The sequence below is a fragment of the Puma concolor genome, chromosome A2 (genome assembly GCF_028749965.1).
Source record: "Puma concolor isolate L17-30 chromosome A2, mPumCon1.1.hap2, whole genome shotgun sequence".
Lineage (NCBI taxonomy): Eukaryota > Metazoa > Chordata > Mammalia > Carnivora > Felidae > Puma > Puma concolor.
Window position 1 is genome coordinate 23314606 of NC_141668.1, and position 25761 is coordinate 23340366.

At 43.1% G+C, this 25761-nt stretch overlaps 1 protein-coding gene across 4 annotated transcripts in view; it reads left to right on the forward strand.

Moving 5' to 3' along the window:
* The window catches only part of CEP41 (centrosomal protein 41), a 49100-nt gene that overhangs the window by 19539 nt on the left and 3800 nt on the right, over positions 1 to 25761 (forward strand). For all 4 annotated transcript variants that reach the window (XM_086690083.1, XM_086690073.1, XM_086690066.1 and 1 more), the window contains 7 exons: positions 9131 to 9178; positions 13453 to 13514; positions 14567 to 14636; positions 21767 to 21911; positions 23598 to 23749; positions 24391 to 24458; positions 25537 to 25651. In XM_086690083.1, the coding sequence (XP_086546209.1) occupies positions 9131 to 9178; positions 13453 to 13514; positions 14567 to 14636; positions 21767 to 21911; positions 23598 to 23749; positions 24391 to 24458; positions 25537 to 25651 (660 nt within the window). The remainder of the gene's footprint in view (positions 1 to 9130; positions 9179 to 13452; positions 13515 to 14566; positions 14637 to 21766; positions 21912 to 23597; positions 23750 to 24390; positions 24459 to 25536; positions 25652 to 25761) is intronic.

The window sequence follows — 25761 nt, forward strand, 5'->3', positions numbered from 1 at the left end:
TACATATTGCTCAGTTCTCTTTATTATTTTGTTAAAGATTTTTGTGTCTGTATTAATGAGGTACATTAGTTTGTAATTCTATTGGGGGGGGGACTGTCTTTGCCTAGTTTTTTATTTTTCTATTTTTTTTTAACATTTATTTATTTTTGAGAGAGAGAGAGAGAGTGCAAGAAGGGGAGGGGCAGAGAGAGAGGGAGACACAGAATCCAGAAATAGGCTCTAGGCTCTGAGCTGTCATCACAGAGCCCAACGTAGGGCTCGAACTCCTGGACCGTGAAATCATTACCTGAGCCAAAGTTGGACACTTAACCTACTAAGCCACCCAAGCTCTCCTGTCTTTGTCTAGTGTTAGTAGCATCGTAAACATCAGCATAACATCAGCATCATAAAATGTTGGGAAGTATTTCCACTTGTTCTGTTTTCTGGAAGAGATTGTGTATTATGAATTACACGCTTTAAAAGGGTGGCCTTTTACTGTATGTACATGGCACCTCAATTTAAGGAAATAACATACCCATTAGGAAAAAGATTGAATCGAAAACAAAACAAAACCTTGGTGTTAATTTTTACAGTTGGTTAATTGGTGTTCATCCTTTCTTAAGCATTTGGTAGAATTCTCTAGTAAAACCATCTGAACCAGGAGATTTCTGACAGTTTTTAAATTTTGAATTCAATTTATTTCACAGTTACGGAGAATATTCAAATTATTTGTTTTCTATTGAGTGAGCTGTGCTAGTTTGTGTTTTTTGAGAAATTAGTACATTTCATCCGAATTTTCATATTTACGTGAGCAGGACTGTTTGTCATCTGCACTTATTATCCTGCTGATTCTTGAAGTGCCAGCCCCCGTTTTGTTCCTGATACTGCTAATTTGCATCCCCCTTTTTTCTTTGCTATACATTTGTCCATGATCCTTTCAAAGAACAAACTCTTGGTTTCATCAGTTTTCCCTATTGTTTTTTCTGTTTCCAATTCCGTTGATTTTCGCTCTCATATTTATTATTCTGTCCTTCTGCTTTGCATTTCTAGATTCTTCTGTTTCTAGATTCTTGAGGTGGGAGCTTAACTTATTGATTTAAGACTTTTCCTCTTTTTTTTAATACACATAGTTCGTGCGATGAATTTCTCAGCACTGCTTTAGCCGTGTCACGCAAATTTTGATATGTTGTATTTTTATTTTCATTCAGTTCAGTGTACCTTTCCATTTCCTTTGAGACTTCCTTCTTTGATTCATGGATTGTTTAGAAGTGTGTTGTTTCGTTTACAAGTGTTTGGAGATTTTCTTGTTATTTTGATTTCCAGTTTGATTCCATTGTGGTTGGAGGACACGCTCTGTATGTTTTGATTTTTTTTTTTTTTAATGCATCGTTGTCCATTTTATTACTCAAGATACGGTCTATCTTGGTGTATATCCCATAGGCACTTGAAAAAAAATGTATATACCCATACTTTTGCTTTCTATATTCTTTCTTCTTTCCTGAAATTCCCAGGTTCCTCCTTTTGCTTTCCGATTAGAGAACTTTCTTTAGCTATTCTTTTTTTTTTTCAACGTTTATTTATTTTTGGGACAGAGAGAGACAGAGCATGAACGGGCGAGGGGCAGAGAGAGAGGGAGACACAGAATCGGAAACAGGCTCCAGGCTCCGAGCCATCAGCCCAGAGCCTGACGCGGGGCTCGAACTCACGGACCGCGAGATCGTGACCTGGCTGAAGTCGGACGCTTAACCGACTGCGCCACCCAGGCGCCCCTAGCTATTCTTTAGGGCAAGTCTTTCGGTGACAGACTCTCTTAGTTTTCCTTCATCTGCCCAATGTCTTGGTTTCCTTTCATTCCTGAAGGGTGTTTTCTCTGGGTGTGGGAGCCTAGGTCGACAATCCCTTTCTTTCAGCCCTTGAAAAATACTGTGCCACTTCCTTCTGGCTGCCATGATTTCTGATGAGAAATCTGCTGTCATTTGAACTGTTTTTCTTATATAGGTAAAGATACCAGTTTTTATCTTGCTGCTTTCAAGATTCTTTTTTCTTTAGTTTTCAAAAGTTTGATTGTGATGTATTGTGATGTGGGTTTCTTTGGGTTATCCGGTTTGGCATTCACTGGGCCCCTGGGTACATCTATAGGTTTATGTCTCTTGTCAGATCTGAGGAGTCTGCAGCCATTGTATCTTTGAGCACTTTCCCAGCCCCACCTTCTTGATCCTCTTTCCGCGCTTTGATGGCACCACATCATAGCCCAGCAAGGATGGAAATCAAGGCTCCCCACTTGACCTTTGCTGCCAGGTGAGGGTGGTGTTTGGCTGGAGTAAAAGCAGTTACTGTCTGACAGTTTTCTGGCTTGCTAGGCTGCCCCTTTCCCAGTCCTTTGGGCGGGGACAGCAGGCTTTGATGGGGATTCTTTTCTTCTTGTCTGTCCATTGGTGTTTCTGGATTGCTGGCTTCTTTAGCTCTAAGTCTAAGATATAGGAGGCAAGCAGACAGACAGACAGACAAACAGACAAAACAAAAAGCTAAGTAACTCAACCATTATGCCATTCTTGGGTCCCGAGGTCTCTAGCCAGTCTGCCTCCCTCTTTCCAACCTATCAGTCTTCTCTTATATTTTATACATAATGTCCAGGGTTTGGGTTTTTTTTTTATTCAATCTTTTTTATAATTGATACGTTCTTTTCTTTTTTTTTTTTTTTTTTTTGTTTTAACTTTTTTTTAGAGCAGGGGAAGGGCAGAGGGAGCGGGAGAGAGAGAATCTTAAGCGGGCTCCACACTGAGTGCAGAGCCTGACCCGGGGCTCCCTCTCACACCCGTGAGATCATGACCTGAGCTGAAATCAAAAGCCAGATGCTTAACCGACTGAGGCACCCAGGCGCACTGATACGTTATTTTCTTAAATTGAGGTATAATTTACCTACCATAAAATTCACCCTTTTAACCTTTTAAGCAATTCAGAGGTTTTTAGTACATTCACAAGGTTGTGACGCCATCATCACTGTCTAATTGCAGGACATTTTTGTCATCCCCAAAAGAAAGCCCATATCCAATAGCAATCACTTCTCATTCCTTACTTTTTCCCGTCCCCGGTGACCACTAACCTACTTTCTGTAGCTACGAGTTTGTCTATTCTGAGCATTTCATATAAATGGAATCCTGTAATATGTGGCCTTTTGTGTCTGGCTTCACTCAGCATGATGTTTTCAAGGTCTGTCTCTGTTGCAACATCTATCAACACTTCGGTCTTTTTTACCGCCAAATAATATTCTGTTGTATAGATCTTCCCCGTTTTGGTTAGCCAGTCATCAGTTGAGGGACATGTGGATTGTTTATACTTTTTGGCCGTAACGCGGCTATACACATTAATGTGCAAATTTTTGCGTGAACATATGTTTTTAATGCTCTTGGTTCTATACCTAGGAGTCACGGATGACCGTACGTGGTAACTCTGTGTTTAATTTTCTGAGGAACTGCCAAACCGTTTTCCAAAGCAGCTGCACCACTTTGCATTCCCACTAGTGATGTAGGAGGGCTCTATTTTCTCCACGTCCTCGACGATGCTTGTTACTGTCCGTCATTTTGATCATAGTCATCTTTGCGGATGTGAAGGGGTATCGCATTGTGGTTTTGATTTGCATTTTCCTAATGACTAATGATGTGGAGCACCTTTTTATGTGCTTACCGGCATTTGTGTATCTCCCATAGAGGACTATCTGTTCAAATCATTGGCCCGGTTTTTAATTTTTTTTTTTTAATCGTTGTGTTTTAAGAGTTCTTTGGTGTATTCTGGGTACTAGGCCCTTATCAGAAGGATGATTTGCCAATACTTCCTCCCATCTACTGAGTGGTCTAGTATTTTTGTTGTGCTTAGCTGGGGGAGTAGAGAAAAGTACACCTACTCATCTTCCTGGAGGCAGAAGTCTCCCAAACCAGTTTTATAATAGCTTTTGGAAGGGCCAAAGTGTACCTCGTTGCTTAAAACTCAAAAGTATTTTAAAGTCAGTGTGGGAGAGAAATCTTATTCCAGTGTTCGATTTTTTTGTTGTTTCAAATTTAGAAATTATTTTAAAGTCAATTTCAGGGGAGGATTTTATTTTCATGTGTTTTCTGTGCATTCTTATGACTCACCTCCCTGTGTATTCAGAGAAAGTATCCACCTGATGTGCCGTGGCCTATTACGTGCCGCGATCTGTGTCCCTTTAGCTCTCTGGGTAGCCATCGGCCTGGGACAGCCAGCGTCTATGCCAGCATTCTACTCAAATGTTACCACTTGTATGGGTGCCAGGAGGTGCGAAGGGTGAGGAGTCCTGGTTCAGGGAGCCCAAGAATAACCTTACAGCCCGAGTGGCAGGTTTTTAAGGTCCGCAGTCACAGCAGTAGAAATAGGCACAGGTATGAGTGAGCATTCCTCATTTCTAGGCTAAATAGATGGGTCTTTAATCTTTTCTTACCAAACAGTGAGCAATTCAGAGTTAATCACAAGAAATCAAGAATTGCGTGGTATCTCCAGTCTTCACCCACATCACCTCCTGCGTTCTTCAAAGACTGCTATCTTCCTCCTGGGTAAAGATTATTTTTGATTTCTATGCTCCTGACCACTTCTCCTCTAAACCCAAACACTGATGTATAGCCATGGCGGGAAATAGCAGAATTGTTTTGAACTTCAAATATTTCTTTTGTTCCATAGGTGCCTGGGTGTGTCTTACCCGCTCCCCAGCATTGCCAGACTGTGCCATGAATGGATTACGCTTCCGATGAAATCCCTGACGGCGTTTTGTGCAGTCTCCACCGCAGGGCTCTTGTGTATTCTCGAGCACCCTCTGTGGGTTTCCGTTCTGCCGCACTGCGGGCCGATTCAGGGACACTTGCCAAACCACAGGGCTCTCCCTCTGTCAGTGTCCCACACTCTTTTATCGCCTGCGTTTATCCCCTCGTTTCAGTCTAGATGCAGTCTCCTATTTGAAATGTCTTCAGTTTCCTGGAATTCTCTCGATTTCCTCCACTTAGTCTTTTCCAGCCTTGTTGTTAATTTTTTTGTAAATTCCCATTACTCTTGTTCTCTCCCCACAAGCTAGTCGTTTCCTGTTTTCTTCTTTAGTCTTTACTTTTCCTGAATATTTGCTGATAGCCTTGGTCTTAAGCACTCAGACCCATTACGGACTAGGTACTCTTCATTTTTATTTGGTATTTAATTCTGTCCTTTTTTTTAATGTCAAAGGAAGAAATGTATGTGAAAGCCTCTTACAAAGCAGAAAGCACTATATACTCATATAACTTACTGAGATTAACAAAGGACCACTGTGCCTCTTTTCACGCTTTCTGCTCCTTCTGAGCCAAAAAGAACTTCTCCGGAGAGGAGGGAAATATTGAAGAAAAATAAAGCAATGGAGTTGTCTCTTAGCAACTGAGTTCGTGCCTTATAAATCTTGCCCACTTTAGATTACTGCTGCTCAAAATCACTTGCTCTTCATACTGGCTCAGTACAAATAATGTTATTAAATAATAAGGAAACAAAGGGAAAAAGTCGAATGAATGAGTCACCCAGTTTATCGATTGTACTCTGTCTTTGCGTAACACTATTGATAGAGTTGGGTTTATAAGCTAAGTAGAAGCTAAATAGCACCTTAAGCATTTCGAGGCTACCTGAGTCTTGAAACAATACGGATGTCACACAGATCGTACATACAGGGGTGGTGATAGATCAGGTCGTGCAGAGCTTAAAGCAAATCGGGTGGACAAAAACCCAAGCCAAGTTGGGATGTGATTATTTGTGTTGTAAAAGAATTTATTATAAGGATTCTTCAGACAATACGTCTTCATAGTAAATTTCACTTAGCCAGTGACTCCGAGTGCCTTTCGTGCTAGACAGCGGAAGAGATAGAGATTCTGTGTGTGTGTGTGTGTGTGTGTGTGCGCGCGCGAGCGTAAACAGCCTTTGGCTCTCCGTATCAGAAGGTAGATAAGGCTTGCACACAAATAAGGCGGCGCGATGATAAATGCCTTGTGAGTGGGGAGCTGAGTGCTGGAGAAGTTCAGAGAAGGGAAAGGTCACTTCCAGCTGGGTGAGCTATTATGATTACATGGACAAGATGACCTGTTAGAGAACAGAAGACCAACGCAGACTTTGTCAAGTTTAGTAATTAAGGCAAGATTGAAGAGGCAGGTGAGACGTCGGCGCCTTCAGCTCTGGAGCAAGGAGTTTAAACTTCAGTCACGAAGCAGCGGGGAGCCGCTGACATTTTTTTTTTGTTTTTTTTTTTTTTAATCAAAGTCTTGTCTAGGAAAATTTATCTGGCAGCAACGTGTAATTTCAGTTAAAAAAGAACTGGTTTGCCGATAGTCTTTTAGACTCCTCTTCTATAAAACAAAGCTGCATTTATAAATAAGCCAATTATGGAATTGACTCACTTCTGGCCTTTTTAAGAGGTAGTCAGAAACCTGCTTTCAGATGCAATTAGATCCAGTAAGATAAGCTGTGTAGTTAAGATACAAGCAGCGTATGAAGGAGGGTAAAATACTAGATCTCGTACTTTCTACCATCGTTTCGAAGGATTTTCTTTTTTTTTCCTTTTGCCTCGATGAGTCGGCCATCCCCGGGTCTTCCTCCAGCTGAAACAATGCAGACATCCTCCATTTTCTTTTTTCCCCCTCTACTTGGACAGAATGAATGTCTGTCATGAAAAGACCGTCTTCTCGGTAGCCCTCTCAGATCTGTTCTTAATTGTGCCAAGTATTTGTACACCTCTGCAAAAGACTGTTTTCCCTGCCTTCTCCTTCGGTGGGAAAAACAAACAGGAGGAGTGACAGCCTTACCTCACTGGGTTGTTGTGAGGCTCTGTTGCTACAAAGATGAAGTGCGGGGGTGGGGGGGGAGGAAAGGGTCCGAAAATGTTGATAATTGATGGAGAAGTGGACTTGCGACACTCTTGTTAGTAGCCACCACTGTAGATTGGAAATGCAACGTTTTGATAATAAAGACCATAATAATAAGGCTGGCTGTTGTTTTCCATGCGTGGTATGCCTTGGGGAATTCAGAGCATAAAATGGTTCCCACCTGCCCCTGTTAGGGAAGTAACACTCCCTCCGTATTGACCTCACCGTGAAACCGTGTTTTTGAACCAACACAACTGGAGAAGCGGTGTTGTTCTTGTGAGCCGTGTTACAAACAAGGAGGTGGGGAATATTAATCCTGGCTTAGCTTCTAATTTGCTGTGTCACTGAGCAAATCAGTCATCTCTCCTGCACCTCAGCCTCCTGTGAGGAGACTGCCTGAAGCTGCCCCAGCCAAAAGAAACCAACTGCCACGCCAAAAACACGCAAATGTAGGATCTCGGGAGCGCGGAACCAAAAGCTGTGATGTACAATAGCTGACGAGTAAGATGGCGGGTCGCTGAAGAGCTCGCTTCCCTTACCCTGCTGACTGGGGGGGTTCCCGCCTCAGGTCAAAATTGTGGGGGAGAGGGAAGTAGGTTCCGGAGGAATTCCTGGTTCCCTCCGGAGATCTGGTCCCATCTCAGATCCATTCCAGTCTGAAGAACCTAGAAAAGATCATATTTGATGCCAATCTTGGTTTGTGGTGCTATTTGGACCTCTTAGGCGTTTTTTAGTGCCTCTCTTGAGAAGGCTCAGGCCTTCCCGCGGCCCTGACTACCGTCCTGTCTCTCTGAGCTTTCGGAAGGCCGCAACAGCCTGACTCCAGGACTACACTGAGTCCTGCTGTTCTGTCCTGATTCGGAGAGTTGTGTCTTCAGACGGGAAAAAAAAAAAATTTTTTTTAACCCAGCAGAATTTTATTCCCGGATGGATTCATAAGTGAAGATTTAATACTAACGTGATGTAAGTTGTTTTTTGAAAAGGTATTTTGGGTTTCAGAGCAAGAATTTTCTTTCTCTACTTCTGACCTCAGCCATGCAGAAAAGTTCAGGATGGTCCTTAACAACATCAGTCCACGCCATTAACTGGAAGCGTTTCTTGTATCTGAAGTTGGGACTGAATCTGACGAGCCCCTCTCAAGGCTTGAAAGTTAGGAGCGCGGTTTTAGAAACGAGAAATTCTTTTTGACAGGTTTTCCCTTTTTGCTGTACCTTTCAAATGCCAGGCAGAGCTTGCTGTGCTGAACTGAATCAAACTGAAGCATGCCCAGTAAAAAATAATAGCCCCTCGCTTGGGAACTAGACCTCCGTTCTTTCGGAAACCAAAACGATCCTGGCCCAGTTTTAGGGTGTGGAAACTCTCCAAACCACCTTGGCGAGAGCCTGGTATTGTAGAAGCAGGCTGTAGAACACGAGGGCTGGGTGCTGTCTGCAGTGGTGGGAATCTGCTCTTACTTCTCAGCAGAGCAAATCCGTGATGAATACTACCGCACAGACTGTGTGGTCTAGTTCAGGCTGCAACATCAGCATGAATAGTTGAAGACCAAGTTCAGGAAAGCGAGGGAAACCACAAAGACTAAGTGCAGCGCGAGGGATTGCTTGGGTAGCCACAGCGGCACATTTTAGACATTCAGAGATCATTGCTTCTTTCCTTCTCTTCCGCACATCTTCCCCACGAAAAGGTTATGGGGGAATTTAAAAAAAAAAAAGGAGGAAAGCCTTGACTTGAAAAAAAAAAAATTACAGGGGCGCCTGGGTGGCTCAGTCGGTTAGGCATCTGACTTCAGCTCAGGTCATGATCTCAAGGTTGGTGAGTTCGAGCCCCACGGCGGGCTCTGTGCTGACAGCTCAGAGCCTGGAGCCTGCTTCGGATTCTGTGTCTCCCTCTCTCTCTCTGCCCCTCCCCCACTTGTGCTTTGTCTCTCTCTCTCTCTCTCTCTCTCTCTCTCAAATATATATAAACATTAGAAATAATAATAAAAATAAGTGTTTAAAATTTTTTTAAATAAAAAAAATTAAAAACAAATAAAAAATTTTTAAATATAAAGTGATCATCCGTACTGCCTCGTGTTTATTTGGCCAAAACTTTTTCCTTGATTCCTCATCACTTAATGATGCTGTATAACCCAAAAGACTCTTAAGTATGTGTGGCCCATTTGCCTACTGTAGTTCTGTAAGAACAGGATAGGGAGGCTCAGGGAACACTTGTACTCCATTCCGTTTATACAGAGTTACTCATTTTCTTCCGTTAAAAAGCCTATCTTATTCTCTTTTTAGGTAACAGCATGACTAAATACACTGAGAAGCTAGAAGAGATCAAAAAAAGTGAGTAACCCTATTGAAGGTTTGGGATAATGGAGCCCATCTAGAAGTCGGTTATTAACAACCTTAACCCTTCCCTATAGCTGACACGCGCAGAGAGCTGTGGGAGGCGGGTGAGCCTGGCAGGTGCCTAGAAGGATGTGGGAAACGCCGTGTACCGCCCCGGCCAGCTGCTAAGGTTGTTGCCTGAGGGCCAAGTTCTGCCCGACTTCCATCCCATAGGAGATGTTAGTGTTGGAATGTAGAATGAGCTCTACTTAAGCAGCGAGAGTCCAAGCTTCTGGTTTCATTGTACTGCAGTCTCCACGACCTTTTCCAAGGTCATGATCTTTCCCATTTTCTTAGTTTTCTCTATTCCTGAGATGGGAATAATATTATCTCTTATTTTATAACATCCTTGTGTGTATAAATTAGTCAGTATCCATGAAAGACAGAGGAGTGAGGGAGAAAGCTTAAAGCGGTGCTATGCCTTATGAATTCATTGCAGTCTCTGCTTTCCTTTAATTAAAAATCATATTTCATGCGTTCCTTCTTCAAAATTACTCATCTGCAAAGATATGCTACTAGTCATTTTGTGCATTACCCTTGCACAAAAGCATAATTTTTCATTCTGTGTCCAAAATAGATGTAAAGTGTACACATCAAGGCGAGAATTAAAGAAGTAGGAACATCTGTTTTCTTAGATGGACTTGTTCATATCCTCAGCAGAAGAGCCCAGTGACAGGGGAATCTTTAGCTGACGGTAGTAAAGAGGCACTCTGATGGTTAACAGTTCAGGACTTCCCTCTGGTAATAGACATCTTTTGGGAAGAGAATACTACAAATCCAGAATTCACCAGAACTTCTGTTATTACACAGCAGACCTTTTCATTTAAATGATAATGTTTCTGCTTCTTTTGAATTGCTGGGGTATCGAGAAACTGCAGCCATCACTGTGGACTCAGGAACAGCTTTATGCCAACTCTGTTATTTGCCACGTCTCGCTATGAGGGCTAATGTTCTAGACATTTGGTTTTTAATGTGTCACGTCACAGTATCCTTTTCTTCTCGGGTCCTTTATATTAGATGCTATCGCTTTATTCCATTATACATGACACAAGTGTATATATTTTAAGTATGCAGTCACGTTTTCAACTAGGAAAAAAGTCTCATTTACTCACCCATGCTTCGTTGTCGTCGCCCGTAATTCATCCACAGCAGGTAAAGTTCAGCCGGCCTGCTTCTGTTTGGGTTTGAGGTCCCCTTTTGCCTCCTCTGTCCATTCGTAGCTTAGCGTAAGTTCTCACGTCCACACCGAAATTTGTCCCCTGAAAACGCCCCGTTCTGCCCAGATTGCCAAGCCCTGTTGAAAACATTTCTTAAAAGCGCAATGTGATTTCTTTAATATCTAAACTTTAAATGGAGCTTCTCTTCCCCCACCCCACCCCCGCCCCCCAAATACCTCTAGAATAGAGTCCTTGAAAATGTTTGCTTCCCTCTTTAGAAGTTTCGGACTTCCTTTTAGTAAGACAGGAGGCCCCTCTCACCTTGTTTCACACACAGTTTGTGCTGATTCCCCGACTAGAATTACTTCAGATTCTGGTTTGAGATCTACGTTTTGGAAGCTATTTCCTTCTCTTTTCCCATTTTCTGTTGTAGATGTTCTTTTGGGCCGAAAGGGAGGAGAATATTGCCTTGTTTCATGACACCCTAGATCCGTCACTTTTCTCGGGTTACCTTAGATGCCGTGTCTTTCTGTGAAATCACAAACCTCGTTCTGTTACTTCCTTTGATTTGTCTTTCCCTGTGAGCCCAGCTTCCCTTCGCTAAGAACGTGTTTTAACAGAACCCTGAAAACGCAGAATTCCTTTGTAATCTGAATCTTCTTTCAACTCTCTCTCGAGAAAACAGACACCCTGTGCCTATTGACCGCGCACAAAGCCTATTCTTGGCTTCTGGTGGTTAGATGACACCAGCGTGAAGCATCCTAGATAGTCAGGTCTCTGTCCTTCCAGTAACTCGAGAGAGTCAGACTTAGACTCCAGACTTACTGGAGAAGAAGACCTTGATAACGGATCTGCAGCTCGGATTTTTTGTCTCCATCCCCGAGTTGGGGAGCGACGATGGGAGCAGAGGCTCCATTCTTAAAGCTCTGTTCGCCCTTGCAAGGACGGGCTGACAGAGTGTTCCCAGTCGTCCTTTTCCATAACATTTAAAACGTACTGTCAGACGTCTAGTTTGATCTTTTATCTCTGAGTAATAATGTCAGAAAGTCCCAGTGATGGCTGTCCTTCTAAACAAGAACCAGGTATGTAGAGTACAGGCTCAAATGCACAGTGGGGCGTCTCGTGCCTAGAGGGTACTAGAAATGCCAATGGGTAGAATGTGGTAGAGCCTGGTTTGGGTTTGAGATCGTCTGTACGTAGTCAAAGGGGATTTGCACGTGTACCTTTTGTACTGCGCATGTGAAGAATTGGGGAAGTATTTCAAACTTTGTAACTGTACCAAAAGAAGATCAGTGGACGAATGCCGCAGTGCAAACCCCTCGAGAGCTGTTGCCTCTCTTTCTTGGCTGACTTATCACCATTCTGACTTACGTGAGTGGCTTTTGGTGGGCAAATCGGTGGTGACTGAGAGGAATGCTGTAACTATTCAGTTGGATTTTTTTTGCAAGCTTCTGCCCAACCTGCTGGGGCTGCATCCTGGTGAGTCTTGGAAGGTCCTTTGCGTCTAGGTTTGTTACCTTGTTGTGTCCAGAGGAAGCTACCCTGAGAATTTTCTAGAAGTAGTGGTTCGTTGTGAGCCACATCGCTCTCTTTGAGGCGTCTCAGAACAGAGAAGCTTTAATTCGTTGTAACAGTCAGTCTTGATATATTTACAGAAGGCTAGTTTTTAACGTACTGTTATTTCCTGACCATGGTTCGTAAAGTGTTTGGTAAACCAAGCTAACATCATCCTCCAAAGTGTTCATTGTGTGTTCGTTTTTAGAAAATTCACGGAAATGATTAGTGACACCAGGTGAATCGTTTTAAATACTTCTAATCCTTTCCTTTGTTGCTAGGAGTCTTGGTTTAGGAGACTTTTTTTTGCTGTGAAGGCCATAGTAATTATCCATCTAACCTTTAATGATTCTGAAATAACGTGGCAATACTTGAGGAGTCGTGACCACCCATATGAAAATGGAGAAGAGTAGTGGAGTGTAGGGGGTGGGGGGGAAGTTCAATGCCAAAAATTCTTTAGAATCGGCAGTCATCTTCAGAAAATTGCATGGAAGCTAACTTTTAGCATGCCTCCACGGGACAGGTATTAGCTCAAGTGAGATTGGCTAAAATTTTAAAACGACCATTCAAATGTGATATGAAGAAATGTTAACAAGTGCAGAAGTACCCCCTTTTGAGTTATGAGTCAGAACCAGAAAGATAGCGCAGAATAAATATGGATGTTTTAGCATGATTTTTTTTTAATTAACTGAGGTAAAACACACACACACACACACACACACACACACACACACACACACATAACATAAAATTTACCGTCTTCACCGTTTTTAAGTGTTCGGCTCAGTAGTGTTAAGTACATTCACACAGCTGCATGATAGATCTCGGGAACTTTTTCATCTCGTACAACTGAGCGTGTGGATTTTTACTGAAGGTGGAAATGCAGAGAAACTGATAGAGAAGATTATCAGGACCAGGCATAAGAACTCTGTGCCCAGCATTGTACCCCGGGGAGTAAAAAAGGTTGTCCCCGTGTCTCCAGTGTAATTTGTAACCTCAGGAACAGAATTGTTCTCTCTTTGAGGCGGGGTTAGAATAGTAGGGTGTAAATGTCTCACCAACTGTTTGACCTGGGGCAACTCAGCTTCTCTGGGTCTCTGTCCTCATCTGTAAGTTGCAGACGTTTATTCCTTGCTCTGTTCTGCAAAGGATTGAAAGTGGCTTACAACATGCATGCAAGACAGCACAGTCCAAAGAGAGATAGCCGAGTAAAAGGAAAATGGCAAATGGATGAAATGACATGAGGTGTAAAGTCACTAGACACAAAAGGGTGGCTTATAAACTCAACTCTAGGCCTCCTACCAGCTGAAGCAAAGGGGAAAAAAAATGAAGAGATGATAATCATACCTGCCACACTTAATTCCGAGGATGTCATGAGGATCAAATATTAGATAATATATGTAAAAGCGTATAAATAACTTGAAGATCATACCACATAACTCGACGACTAGACAGAATGAGTACCTCTAAGAAAGAAAAGTATACCTGCAAAATTATTTGTCCTATCCTGCTTTTCAGATTACAGATACAAAAAAGATGAGCTTTTCAAGAGACTGAAAGTTACAACTTTTGCCCAGCTGGTAAGTTCAGCGATCTTCCCATTGGGGTAAAGACTCTAATGAATGCCGGTTTATGTGAGTACTTCTAAATTCCACTCTAGGTAATATTTGCAGAAGGGTTTCTTCTGTCTGTACATTTCGCCCATGGGAGGATTAAGAGGTGTGCTGTGTGTGCTCATTCAAGGATGGTGTGAGCTATCTTCTTTGATAAGAATTTGATAAAGTAAAATGTGCATTCTACTTTTAAATCGTCGCATTTATGGTTTAGGTTGTATTTTTCCTTGCACGCTTTAATTTCATGTTTCGAATCTAGAATTCTGGTCTCTAGAGTTTCATTGACGTGGTGGATCATGGGTCTTATGAGCTGGGCTGTGAAAAGTGCTTTAAAAACCATGTGGGGGCGGGGGGGTATACCGTGTTGTGCTAAATACATTCAGGGGCACCCGGGTGGCTCAGTCAGTTGGGCGTCTGACTTCGGCTCAGGTCATGATCTTGCAGTTTGTGAGTTCGAGCCCCGCATCGGGACCCTGTGCTGACAGCGTGGAGCCTGGAGCCTGCTTCAGATTCTGTGTCTCCCTCTCCTTCTCTGTCCCTCCCCCCTCACCCCCGCTCTCTCTTTCTCTTTCTCAAAAGTAAATAAACATTAAAATATATATATATATATATATATATATATATATATATATATATATTCATAAGACATTGATTTCTTCATTGAATGTCGAATTGCTGATTCAATTCTGTCACGGTTAAGTATTGTGTGTTATGTTGGGACTGGAATGTGCATGACCATTTATGCATGTTTCTTGTCCTAAATTATCCTTTTGGACTTTTAAGTTTATTGTGTGATGTTTTAAACGAATCTGTGTTTCTGGAATGATCACCTGCGGTGTAATTCCCGCTCCTCAAAAGTAAGGAGGCCTGAGATTTAGTCTCCAGTGGAGGACCCTGACAGTTTCTTGAAACAAGAGATCTTTGATGTTTCCTCGCCTTTTGTTAGAGACAGAATTGCCTCTGTTTAAAGACTAACAGACATAAACACATCTACATATTTCATTCTTTTTTTCTATCAGGTCATCCAGGTTGCTTCCCTATCTGATCAAACACTGGAAGTGACAGCTGAAGAGATTCAAAGGCTAGAAGGTAATGAGAATTGAGGACGTGGGGGAAATAACCGATTGACCGTGTGACCGAAGTTCTCGCCCTGTCCACCTTTGCTCTTGTGTCCACAGGGAATTGGGACTTCGATATATCTATTTGTAATTAGATTGTTACCGTCCGAGACATGCTCTCTGGTGCTTTAATTGTTCATTCTTCTGTCTTTTAAAAAGCCATCTGGTTTTCCAGCTCTAACATTTGTAGTTGTTAATGTTTTTTTGTGTGGTGGGTTGGTTGGTGTGTTTTCGTGGTTTGAAACGCTCTGTGGGTGTTTAATATACCAATTACTTTTTCTCAACGGATATTTTTAGTGCCTTCTACCTACGTACAGGTCACAGAATTAGGTGCTAGGAGACTACAGAGACGACACAACCCTGCTCACATGGAGTGGGTGGTCGCGTGTGCACACGTGCAGGCATGTGTGCGTGTTGGGCGAGGAAAATGAGAACAGAAGCGCAAAATTGCTAACGTGGCAGAAATTCATAATGAAGGATTAGAAAGAAGTCATCATTCGTTAAATATACATTGCTAAGCGCTTCACGCAGCTTTCTTACTTCACCTTACCAGAGACTCTGGAAGAAACAAATGCTTAGAGATGAGAAGCCCAAGCCTCAGAGGTTAAACGACTTGCTCAAGGGGGTACAGCCAGTAAGGGAGGGGCGTAGGATACAAATCTGCGAGTCTCCGCTCATAACCAGGGTCTTCGCTCTGGGAGTTCTGAAGAAGGAAGGGTACTTTCCAGTTAGAAAACCCAGGGAGGCTTTCTTTTTTTTTTTTTTTAATTTTTTTTTCAATGTTTTTTATTTATTTTTGGGACAGAGAGAGACAGAGCATGAACGGGGGAGGGGCAGAGAGAGAGGGAGACACAGAATCGGAAACAGGCTCCAGGCTCCGAGCCATCAGCCCAGAGCCCGACGCGGGGCTCGAACTCACGGACCGCGAGATCGTGACCTGGCTGAAGTCGGACGCTTAACCGACTGCGCCACCCAGGCGCCCCTCAGGGAGGCTTTCTTAAAGCCTGTGAGCTGGACCATAACAGAGGGTAGGATCTGAACAGGTGCAAGTGACGGGCGAGAGTCTTGCAACCTGAGCAAAGGCACGGAGAGCGGGTTTGGAGAATCGCGTCATCTAGCCTGGCGATGACCTGGGAAGGCGTAGGTGCTAGGTTGGAGACCGGGCTGGGAAGATAGCTTTCCAGCTGCAGGTTTCCTTTCTTAAACGCCAAGTCGAAAACAAAACCTCTCAGTGGCACTGTCGTGAAAAGAATACGCAGAGTTAAGGTCTTTATTCTATCCTCAGGCCCTCAACCATCAACGTGTGGCTGTTTATTGAAGGGGCATATGTTTTGTTAAGGTTGATGCAGGCCAGGAATTTGACTTCGGATTTCAAGACCAGTTTCTCAGGAGGTTCGAACACTGGCTTTGTGCAACTTAACTGTCATTTCCCTGGGCTTGTTTTTGTTAGGGAGGATAAAGAGCATCTGACAAAGACAGGAATTTGTCTTTGACAGATGCCTCTCACACGGCAGAGAAATAAGGGTTCTTTGTAACGGAGATAATTGAGTCTCCTCATACAAGTACTCCCAATTTTAACCCGGTTATATAAGTACCTGGATTTGGTCCTTGAATTCATGGAGATTACAGCACCAGAACACATGGGCACATGCAATTTTCTCTTCTGAGATAAATTTGCACAGCAAAATAGGCTCTTGTAAAGTAGGACACCATAATGTGTGAGTAATATTAGTGTTTTTCTAGTGCTCTACACAGAATAATAACTCCCTCAGGAATGCCTGCAGAACAGATTGTATGCATACTGGCTATTTTTGAAGGAGGCAAAAAACCTCCTTTTGTGATGTTTATTGTTTTTTCCTGACTTCAAAGTATATTTCTAGAAAATTAGAAAATTGCAAAAAACACGTAAGGAAGAAAATTAAAATAATAATCCCTGTTAACATTTTGCTCTACTTTTCCCCCTAACTGCGCACCCGAATCCATATTCTTTGTGCATACTTTTGAATTATGCTGTTCCAGATTAGCATTTCATCATGCCTGCTGTCCTGTGTCATTGAATAGACTTCAAAAGCTTGATCGTAAAGGTCGTGTCGTCATATAATGTCTGTCCTTTGGACATACCATAACTGATTTAACTATTCTCCTACCGGACGTGACAGCTTTTCTGATTTTTCACTTTTCTAAAATAATGCTGCTGTGTAAATACGTAAACATGAGTGTGGTTCTGATTATTTCCTGAAGATAAATTTTGCTGCAGATGGTCAAAGGGCGGAACCATTTTCAGACGCTCAGGCGCTGATTCCGCACTGTCTCCCCGTTTGCATTCCCGAATGAACCCGAATGGTTCTCCCCGTTTGCATTCCCAGCAAATAAATGAGAAGACCTGTTCCTCCCCATCCCAGGCAGTGCCGAAGAATTATCATTTTTGCACGTGCTTGCCAACTTGATGGGTCAAAAGTAGTATCTGATCATTTTCTTTTGAATCTCTCCGGGCATGAAACCGAGCCTTGTGTATGTGTGCGATTATTGGCCACACACATTTCTTCTTCTGAGAACATTACCTGTCCTTCCCCATTCTTTTTTTCTCACGGAACGCTCATCTTTTACCGATTTGGAAAAGCTCTGTGCATTAGGGTCTCGTTAAACATTGGAAACAAGTACAGCCTAGAAAATGAGAAAAGGCTTCACTTGACAATGTGAAGTTTGCAAATCCAAATCTCCATCGTTAAGTAAAAATAAAACAACGACCAAACCAAGAACCTAAGTGTAGAGCAGTATGGATAGTGTTCTCCTGATATGTAAAAAGGGGAGGAAATAAAATATGTGCAAAAGTACGTAGTTGTTTTATTTCTGGAGGGAGGCATAAATACGTGCAGGTGTTTCCCTTGGAAGAGGGGGCCTGAGGGCCTAGAGGTCAGGAGTGGGAAGGGACTTCCTTTCCATATTAACAAATTTATCTTGTTTGCATTTTTACCTGCTGCACATGATCTTTTTCCAATTAAAGCACTAGTTAATTTTTTTTTAATTCTGTAAATTCACTATATTAAGCTTTTCTTTTTTTTTTTTTTTTAATTTTTTTTTTTCAATGTTTATTTATTTTTGGGACAGAGAGAGACAGAGCATGAACGGGGGAGGGGCAGAGAGAGAGGGAGATACAGAATCGGAAACAGGCTCCAGGCTCTGAGCCATCAGCCCAGAGCCCGACGCGGGGCTCGAACTCACGGACCGCGAGATCGTGACCTGAGCTGAAGTCGGACGCTTAACCGACTGCGCCACCCAGGCGCCCCTATATTAAGCTTTTCTAATGCATATATGTCATAGATGTTTTTCCTAATTTGTTACTCACCTTTTAATTTTCTTGGTGTTCATTTTTGACATCCACAAGGTTTGCATCTTTATGTGATTAAATCTATTAGCCTTTCGCGTTGTGCTTTCTTTTATTGCCTTAGACTCGTAAAATCCAAGCTAAGATAAATCATTCACCTACATTTTCTTCTATTACCTTGCTTGGTGGTTTGGGTTTTCTCCCTACATCAATCCACTTGTTACATATTGCGGCATATGATGTGAGGGGGTTATCTAAATTTGATTTTTCTAGAGAGGTGACACGTTATCCCAACACCATTTATGCAAGTGTTCTCCCTTTACCCACTCGTTTGCGATGTTACCTTTAATATATGTTAGCTTTTATGTATATCCTGGGATTTGTTTCTGTGTTCTCTCTTATATCCCCGTCATTCTGGTTTGTGGTCCAGCGTTGTTTTGATCATTTACCTTTGCCACATATGTTACTATTCGGTAAGGCATGTTCTCCAAATTACCCGTATGTACATATGTGTGTGTGTGTGTGTGTGTGTGTGTGTGTGTGTGTGTGTGTGTGTATATTTTTTTTTTTCTTCCTTCTCATTTGTACAATCCCTTTAAGCTTTTCAGAAACCCCACTGGGATTGTTTTAGGACTAAAAATGAAATTTGGGAAGGATTAACATCGTTTCACTTTTGTCACCCAGTCAGGAATGTGAAGATACATCACTCTCTTCATTCAGGTTTTCTGTAATGTCTCTCAAGTAAAATTTGTCTAAGACCTATAAAGGATGTAAGTTTGCACGGGCCCTTTGCATTTCTTAAGAGTCCTGTTTTCTAGGAGAACATATCTTATATCTGCTGTTGTTACTGGGAATGAGATGCTCTTCATGTTCCTTTCTAATTGGCATGTGGGAAAAACTGTTTGCCTGTTAGTGTTTCTTTTCTTTATCTACGTGCATGCTTATTTTCCTTATTCTCAGAGGATTCTCCTGAAATTTCTAGGTAGATTATATCATATGAAAAATAAATTTTAGTGTCCTCTTTAATGACGAGGCCTCTTATCTTTCTTTCTTTGCTCATCATACCAGTGGAAACAGCAAATTCTCGAACGTTTTGGTACAGTCTCCCTCCGCACGCTTCCGAATTATCGAGGCCCTCAAATAGTTTTGGTGTGGGTGATTATATCTCTCGATATTTTTTTTTTAATTTTTTTAATGTTTATTTATTTTTGAGACAGAGAGACACAGAGCATGAACGGGGGAGGGTCAGAGAGAGAGGGAGACACAGAATCCGAAGCAGGCTCCAGGCTCTGAGCTGTCAGCACAGAGCCCGACGCGGGGCTCGAACTCACGCACCATCAGATCATGACCTGAGCCGAAGTCGGACACTCAACCGACTGAGCCACCCAGGCACCCCTCTCTCGATATTTAAGGCATTAAAAAATTTTAACTGAGGGGCGCCTGGGTGGCGCAGTCGGTTAAGCGTCCGACTTCAGCCAGGTCACGATCTCGCGGTCCGTGAGTTCGAGCCCCGCGTCGGGCTCTGGGCTGATGGCTCAGAGCCTGGAGCCTGTTTCCGATTCTGTGTCTCCCTCTCTCTCTGCCCCTCCCCCGTTCATGCTCTGTCTCTCTCTGTCCCAAAAATAAATAAACGTTGAAAAAAAAAAAAATAAATAAATAAATAAATAATTTTTAACTGAGAGCTTAAAAATATATATTCACTATTTCACTTACAAATAGTGATATTAAGCCCATGACACGCATAACTGGCATTTTAATGCAAAATAGCTGTGTTGCCAAAACAAACAAACAAAAAGTTTATTGAGCATGGCCTTGTTTCCCATCTTCTTGCAAACCTCCGCGTCTGACTTAAGAGCGGACAGCCGATTCTCAGATCTTCTGCGTTCACTCTGTGGCAATATGCTCTTTGGATTGACGTATACGAAGGAAATCTGGCCTCACACAGACCTGTAGTTGAAAAGAGAGAATCTTTTAATAGCTCTTTCAGATAATTATGGATACACATCTTTGAGGCTGTACTGAAACTTGACAACCGGTAGCTTCTTAAAGGTTAGTTGTAATGTGGAATCTGAAACTGGATCAGTGAATGGTTTGGATTCCATTACCTTAAGCTCATTGAATGAAGCTTTTTACCCACGCATAATTTTATAACCTCACTCTTTGGCCACTTGGAAAATATTGATTTGCCGAGTTAGGAGGATCTTCCAAATACTGACAAATTTTGTTCATTACACAACATCTAAAAAATCACACTTATTGGGGCGCCTGGGTGGCTCAGTCAGTTAAGCCTCCGACTTCAGCTCAGGTCACGATCTCGCGGTCCGTGAGTTCGAGCCCCGTGTCGGGCTCTGGGCTGACGGCTCAGAGCCTGGAGCCTGCTTCCGATTCTGTGTCTCCCTCTCTCTCTGTCCTTCCCCCATTCGTGCTCTGTCTCTCTCTGTCTCAAAAATAAATAAACGTTAAAGAAATTTAAAAAAAAAATCACACTTATTAACGTCATCGCCTGTTGTATCAGAAAAGTCATTAAGCTGGGGTGCCTGGGTGGCGCAGTCGGTTAAGCGTCCGACTTCAGCCAGGTCACGATCTCGCGGTCCGGGAGTTCGAGCCCCGCGTCAGGCTCTGGGCTGATGGCTCGGAGCCTGGAGCCTGTTTCCGATTCTGTGTCTCCCTCTCTCTCTGCCCCTCCCCCGTTCATGCTCTGTCTCTCTCTGTCCCAAAAATAAATAAACGTTGAAAAAAAAAAAAAATTTTTAAAAAAGAAAAGTCATTAAGTACGGGGAGGCACCCAAGCTCCTGAGGGCAGCTAATTTCCAAAACTCTGATTTTGGGGTAGGATTTAGTAGCTACAACAGAGCCCATCAGTTGTTTTTTTTCCTTGAAACGACAAGTTCACTTAGATCATTTTTGAGAGAATGTCTGCCACGTGCACGGGTCTAAGTAACTATAATTTTCCTGTCAGTTTTTCTTCCGGGTAAAAATGGTGTGCAGGGCAAAAGCAGCAATAATCACACTAACACTTTCCCTCGAGGCCCCAGTGGTATCTTGGTTATCTTGGTATGGAGCAGACTTACCGTATGTGGGCCCCCGATGTCATTACACAGAATGTTAAAAAGATGTATACTTAAAGATGAGACTTAATAGGGGCGCCTGGGTGGCTCAGTCGGTTAAGCGTCCGACTTCGGCTCAGGTCATGATCTCACGGCTCATGAGTTCGAGCCCCGCGTCGGGCTCTGTACTGACAGCTCAGAGCCCGGAGCCTGTTTCAGATTCTGTGTCTCCCTCTCTCTCTCTGACCCTCCCCCGTTCATCCTCTGTCTCTCTCTGTCTCAAAAGTAAATAAACGTTTAAAAAAAAAAAAAAAAAGATGAGACTTAATAGAATTATTATCGCAGCTCCATCAGGGACTGGCTAAAATGTGACCGCTGTATTTATTAACTGAGTGCGTTCGTGTTGGTGAAAAAAATACGATAATTCCTAATCAAACTTGGTGCCTCTGCCCTGAGTGTTACTAAGGCGCTCACAGTTTTAGCCACTGTTTCTTTGGCACCCTGAGGGCAAATATCAACCCGGTAAAAGAGACCTCGCAGGTCCCCCTGACAGGGTCTTGGGGACTCCTGGGATCCGCGACTACGTTTTGAGAACTTACGTGTTAGAACTTAGGGGACAATTTAATCACCGTGATAGGATTTCCTTGCCTTGACCTCATTTCAGTGGGACTGCCCGACAAGTGAAATCAACTCTGAGGTCCAATATACCTGTTCATTTGCAAATTTTAGACAATGATTCTGCGACTTCGGAGCCCGATGGGGAAGTCAGTGCCAGGACCAACGGGAAGGGGAGCCCCGGGGAGCAGTCGCCAAGCCCTGTCCAGTCCACAAACAGCGCGGGAGCCGGGGATTCCAGTCGCTCGACTCTGCAGAGGTATGCTAATCAGATTCATGTTTTCACTGTATTTTACTTCATACTAACCTGGGTACCAGTTTCAGTGATATAATCGCCTTAGAAGCAGACTGGCAGTAGTCAAGTCCCACATTTTCATCCCAGCCCCTCTATTTTCTCTTGATATAAATGCCATCGCCTGAATCTTTTCACAGCATCTCGATGCGTTTAGGTAAGAATATATTGATAGGAGAGCATTAATTTTCGCTCCTTAATTCCATTCTTCTCAGCCTTCCCGTGTGCAGGTTTGCTATTAGGACTCAGCTTTACATCTCCTATCTTTTGATTCCCACTCCCACCCCCTTTTCTGTCTGCTGCAGCTTATAATTACCCTGTCTGAGATCAGAAGAAAAATAGAGTGCCCTACACCATACTCTGCTATTACACAGGTGCAAAGGAGCAGGGAAGCAGCCCTCGGTGTCGATTTGCAAACCGCATGTGAGGGGTCCTTCTTGCTGTGATGCAACCCTTTTCTCACAAACACTAGGCATTGATTATAAGACGGTGCTGATTTTCCGCGCATAACCATCCCTTCTACAATGGCGAAAACAACTGTAGTCGAGAAACCAGGTCTACCAGAGAAAGAATTGCTATCATCGGTACCGCTGTTATTTTTCTGTGACTACTTTTACGCAAGAACTTGAAAATTGCATTTACGAGATGGACCAACAGGACTTCCGTTGAGGACGCGGTTTCATATGAGACAGATTTTCTTCTCCTTTGGTTCAACGAAATATGCGCTCTGTGGCATCGAGTGACATCGAGGTTTAGACGCAGAATTTGATTTGCCGTGCCGGGAGAGGAGACATCAGTGCGTGCTGGCGTGTGGTCCGGCACACAAGCCTTCACAGTTGCCTGGGAAAGGAGTCCTCTTTTCATCCAATACAGATATTTCACTACCTGCCGTCTTATTCATAACGCCTACTCCTCTTATTCCTTTGATTCGTGTTTTTACTACATTTCGCCTCCAATCTGAATACGGCGACCAATCTTACGACCTTAGAAACAGAACTGTCAATGGTGAACTCACTCACTTCGATCCTCATTTTTCCTCTGTCTCATTATACGAATGCCACCAAATCTGGAAGCCTCTTCAACCTCAACGCTGTGACCTATAACCTGGGAATAAGTACAGATAACTACTGACGATATTAAGGTTCAAAATACGCATCAGCTAGGTCACCCTATAAGTAGATGGAATACATTAAAACGTTGCTGTTGGTTTGTATTACGTATGATGGACATAGAAGGCCTCCGTGTTTCCTGTCCTATCAACCTTATTCTTTCCCTTTCGCTCTGCTTTCTTACACTCCTCACATTCCATCAGATCAACTGTTGGCCTCTTTCTTTTCTCTGAATGCTGCTCTTGTTGCTGGAGGCAGCATGTGCCCTACAGTCTCTGTCCCCTCAGCCATGCTAATGACCTAACATGCATTCTCTGAAGGTGATACGGACACATGGGTCCCTTCCTCGGGGTCCAGTGTGATAGAATAGGAATCCATAGGGTCGTGCATTCAGAGACAGAACTGAGACACCATATCCATTTTCCTTTTGCTTTGACGCGCCCTTTGAAAGACATTGAGCACTCTCGCTATTCTGAAGAAACGCATTTGACCTTGGAGCCACTCACCCCTGAGTGGTTTCTGACGACCTGCTTTTCGCTTGCAGCGTCATCAGTGGTGTTGGGGAACTGGATCTAGACAAAGGGCTAGTGAAGAAAGCCGAGCCCAACACCAAAGACCGACCTTATCCCGACTGCCCCTTCCTGCTGCTAGATGTGCGAGACAGAGATTCCTACCAACAGTGCCACATCGTTGGAGGTGAGAGGGGACGTTCTAGCATCTCAGTCCCAAGAACAGAGCCCATTCTTTAGTCCAGGCCAGCTTGAACCACATCCCAGGGTCAGCAATTCCGGAAGTGACGTGTTAACCAAATCCACCATGGGAACCTGTACGTTGGCTCTACCGTAATGCTCTGAGAGAGGCTTGGGACATTCTCAGATGGCCCTGGGGCCTGGTGCTAAATGTCAGAAACGGTGACAGGAAGCTTCATGTTTTGTTCATAGTGTCCTGTGTCTTTTCTCTCGAAAACGTATCCACGTTTATGGCTTATTGATTTTGAAACTGTATTTCTTTGAACTCTTAGACTTGAAAAAAAAATTTTTTTAATGTTTCTTTATTTTTGAGAAAGAGACAGAGATAGAGCGTGAGCAGGGGAGGGGCAGAGAGACGGGGGAGACACAGAATCCGAAGCAGGCTCCAGGCTCTGAGCTGGCAGCACAGAGCCCGACGCGGGGCTCGAACCCACGAACTGCGAGATCACGACCTGAGCCGAAGTCAGACGCTTAACTAACTGAGCCACCCAGGCGCCCCTGAACTCTTAGAGTTTAAACCAGGCAGGAATTTGGGGCAAAATTGTACAGAAAGCAACAAACGTCCTAAGCTTTTTCTTCTCTCTGCAGCTTACAGTTACCCCATCGCAACTCTGTCTAGGACAATGAACCCTTATTCAAATGACATTCTTGAATACGTATCCTTTGTTGCATTTTATGGAGTTGGGTGGTTTGAGGACTGTACGAGTTGAACTTGCCATGAATCATGCTCCTAGGGAAAAAAACCTCTGTGAAGGACCTTTGATATTAATTAGCTTACTTAGCATATTTTAGAATTTGGGTTCTTAGCTCTTGCTGAGTATCCTCACCATCCTGGCAGATGTTTCTAAGCCATCCTGCAGTGGGCCACAACACATTAGGTTAAAGGCTGTGACCTATTGAGAGTTAGTCCTAAGACTTTTGTTTTTTTCCCCCAGAAAGCTTTCCCAAGTGAAACTTAAGGAAATTTTTTTCCCTCTGTTTTAAATTTTTCCCTTCTTCAAATTTTACTTTTTTTTTTTTTTTTTTTTGCCTACAAAAATTACACAAATAGAAAATAATTTCAATTCGGGAAGATCTAAAAAGGAAGACTGATAATCACCACTGAACAACTCCGATTATGTTTTTTGCATACTTTATTTCAGATTGTCCTCTATGTATTCTTTTGAAAACCAGAGTAGAAATCATACTGTATATATAATTTAGAATTTTGACTCTTCCTCGTGCCGTAGTACAGTGTATTTCCCCATGCTCTTTATAAACTCCGTTTTGGTTGCACTACATTATCTCATCTTATATACTCTACTATGATTTACTAAACTGTTCCTCTCTAGTGGGCTTTCGGGTGGTTCCCTTTTTTTTTTTTTTACTATTATAAATAAGGCCACGGTAGACACGTGGGGCACACAGGTTTTTTTCTATTTCCTAACCTGTGGAATGGAGATTGTTAATACTTAACTTTTCAAGGTTGTGAAGCTACAAGAATCAAAAGGCATCAAGCAGGGAGCTAGTTTTGTCTTGGACCGTGGTAATACTAGTTCCTAAAAGATAAGACTACCAGCCTGTGTGGTTTCCACGAGAGGAAAAAATCCAGTAACTGCTGGGGTGATGGGGTTGTCCGACGTTCTCTGAACTCAGAAAGGGGAGCCTTGACGGTTCTTTGTTCCCTGGGGGTTTCTTTAGAGTCTAGGAGCCTGAGCTCAGTGTGGGGGGGACCTTAACTCATGTGACTCTTAGAAAAATGCTCACGGCAAGATCATCATTCTGTACGACGACGATGAGAGGCTGGCCAGCCAGGCGGCCACCACCATGTGTGAGCGGGGATTTGAGAACCTCTTCATGCTTTCCGGAGGTGAGTGGGCTGTATTCTGCTTAGGACTGAAAAGACAGTTGGACTCAGAGTCCTTCAACCCCTCCCCCGTCACCCTTTGCCTCTCCACGCGCAGAATTAAGAATTCTGGA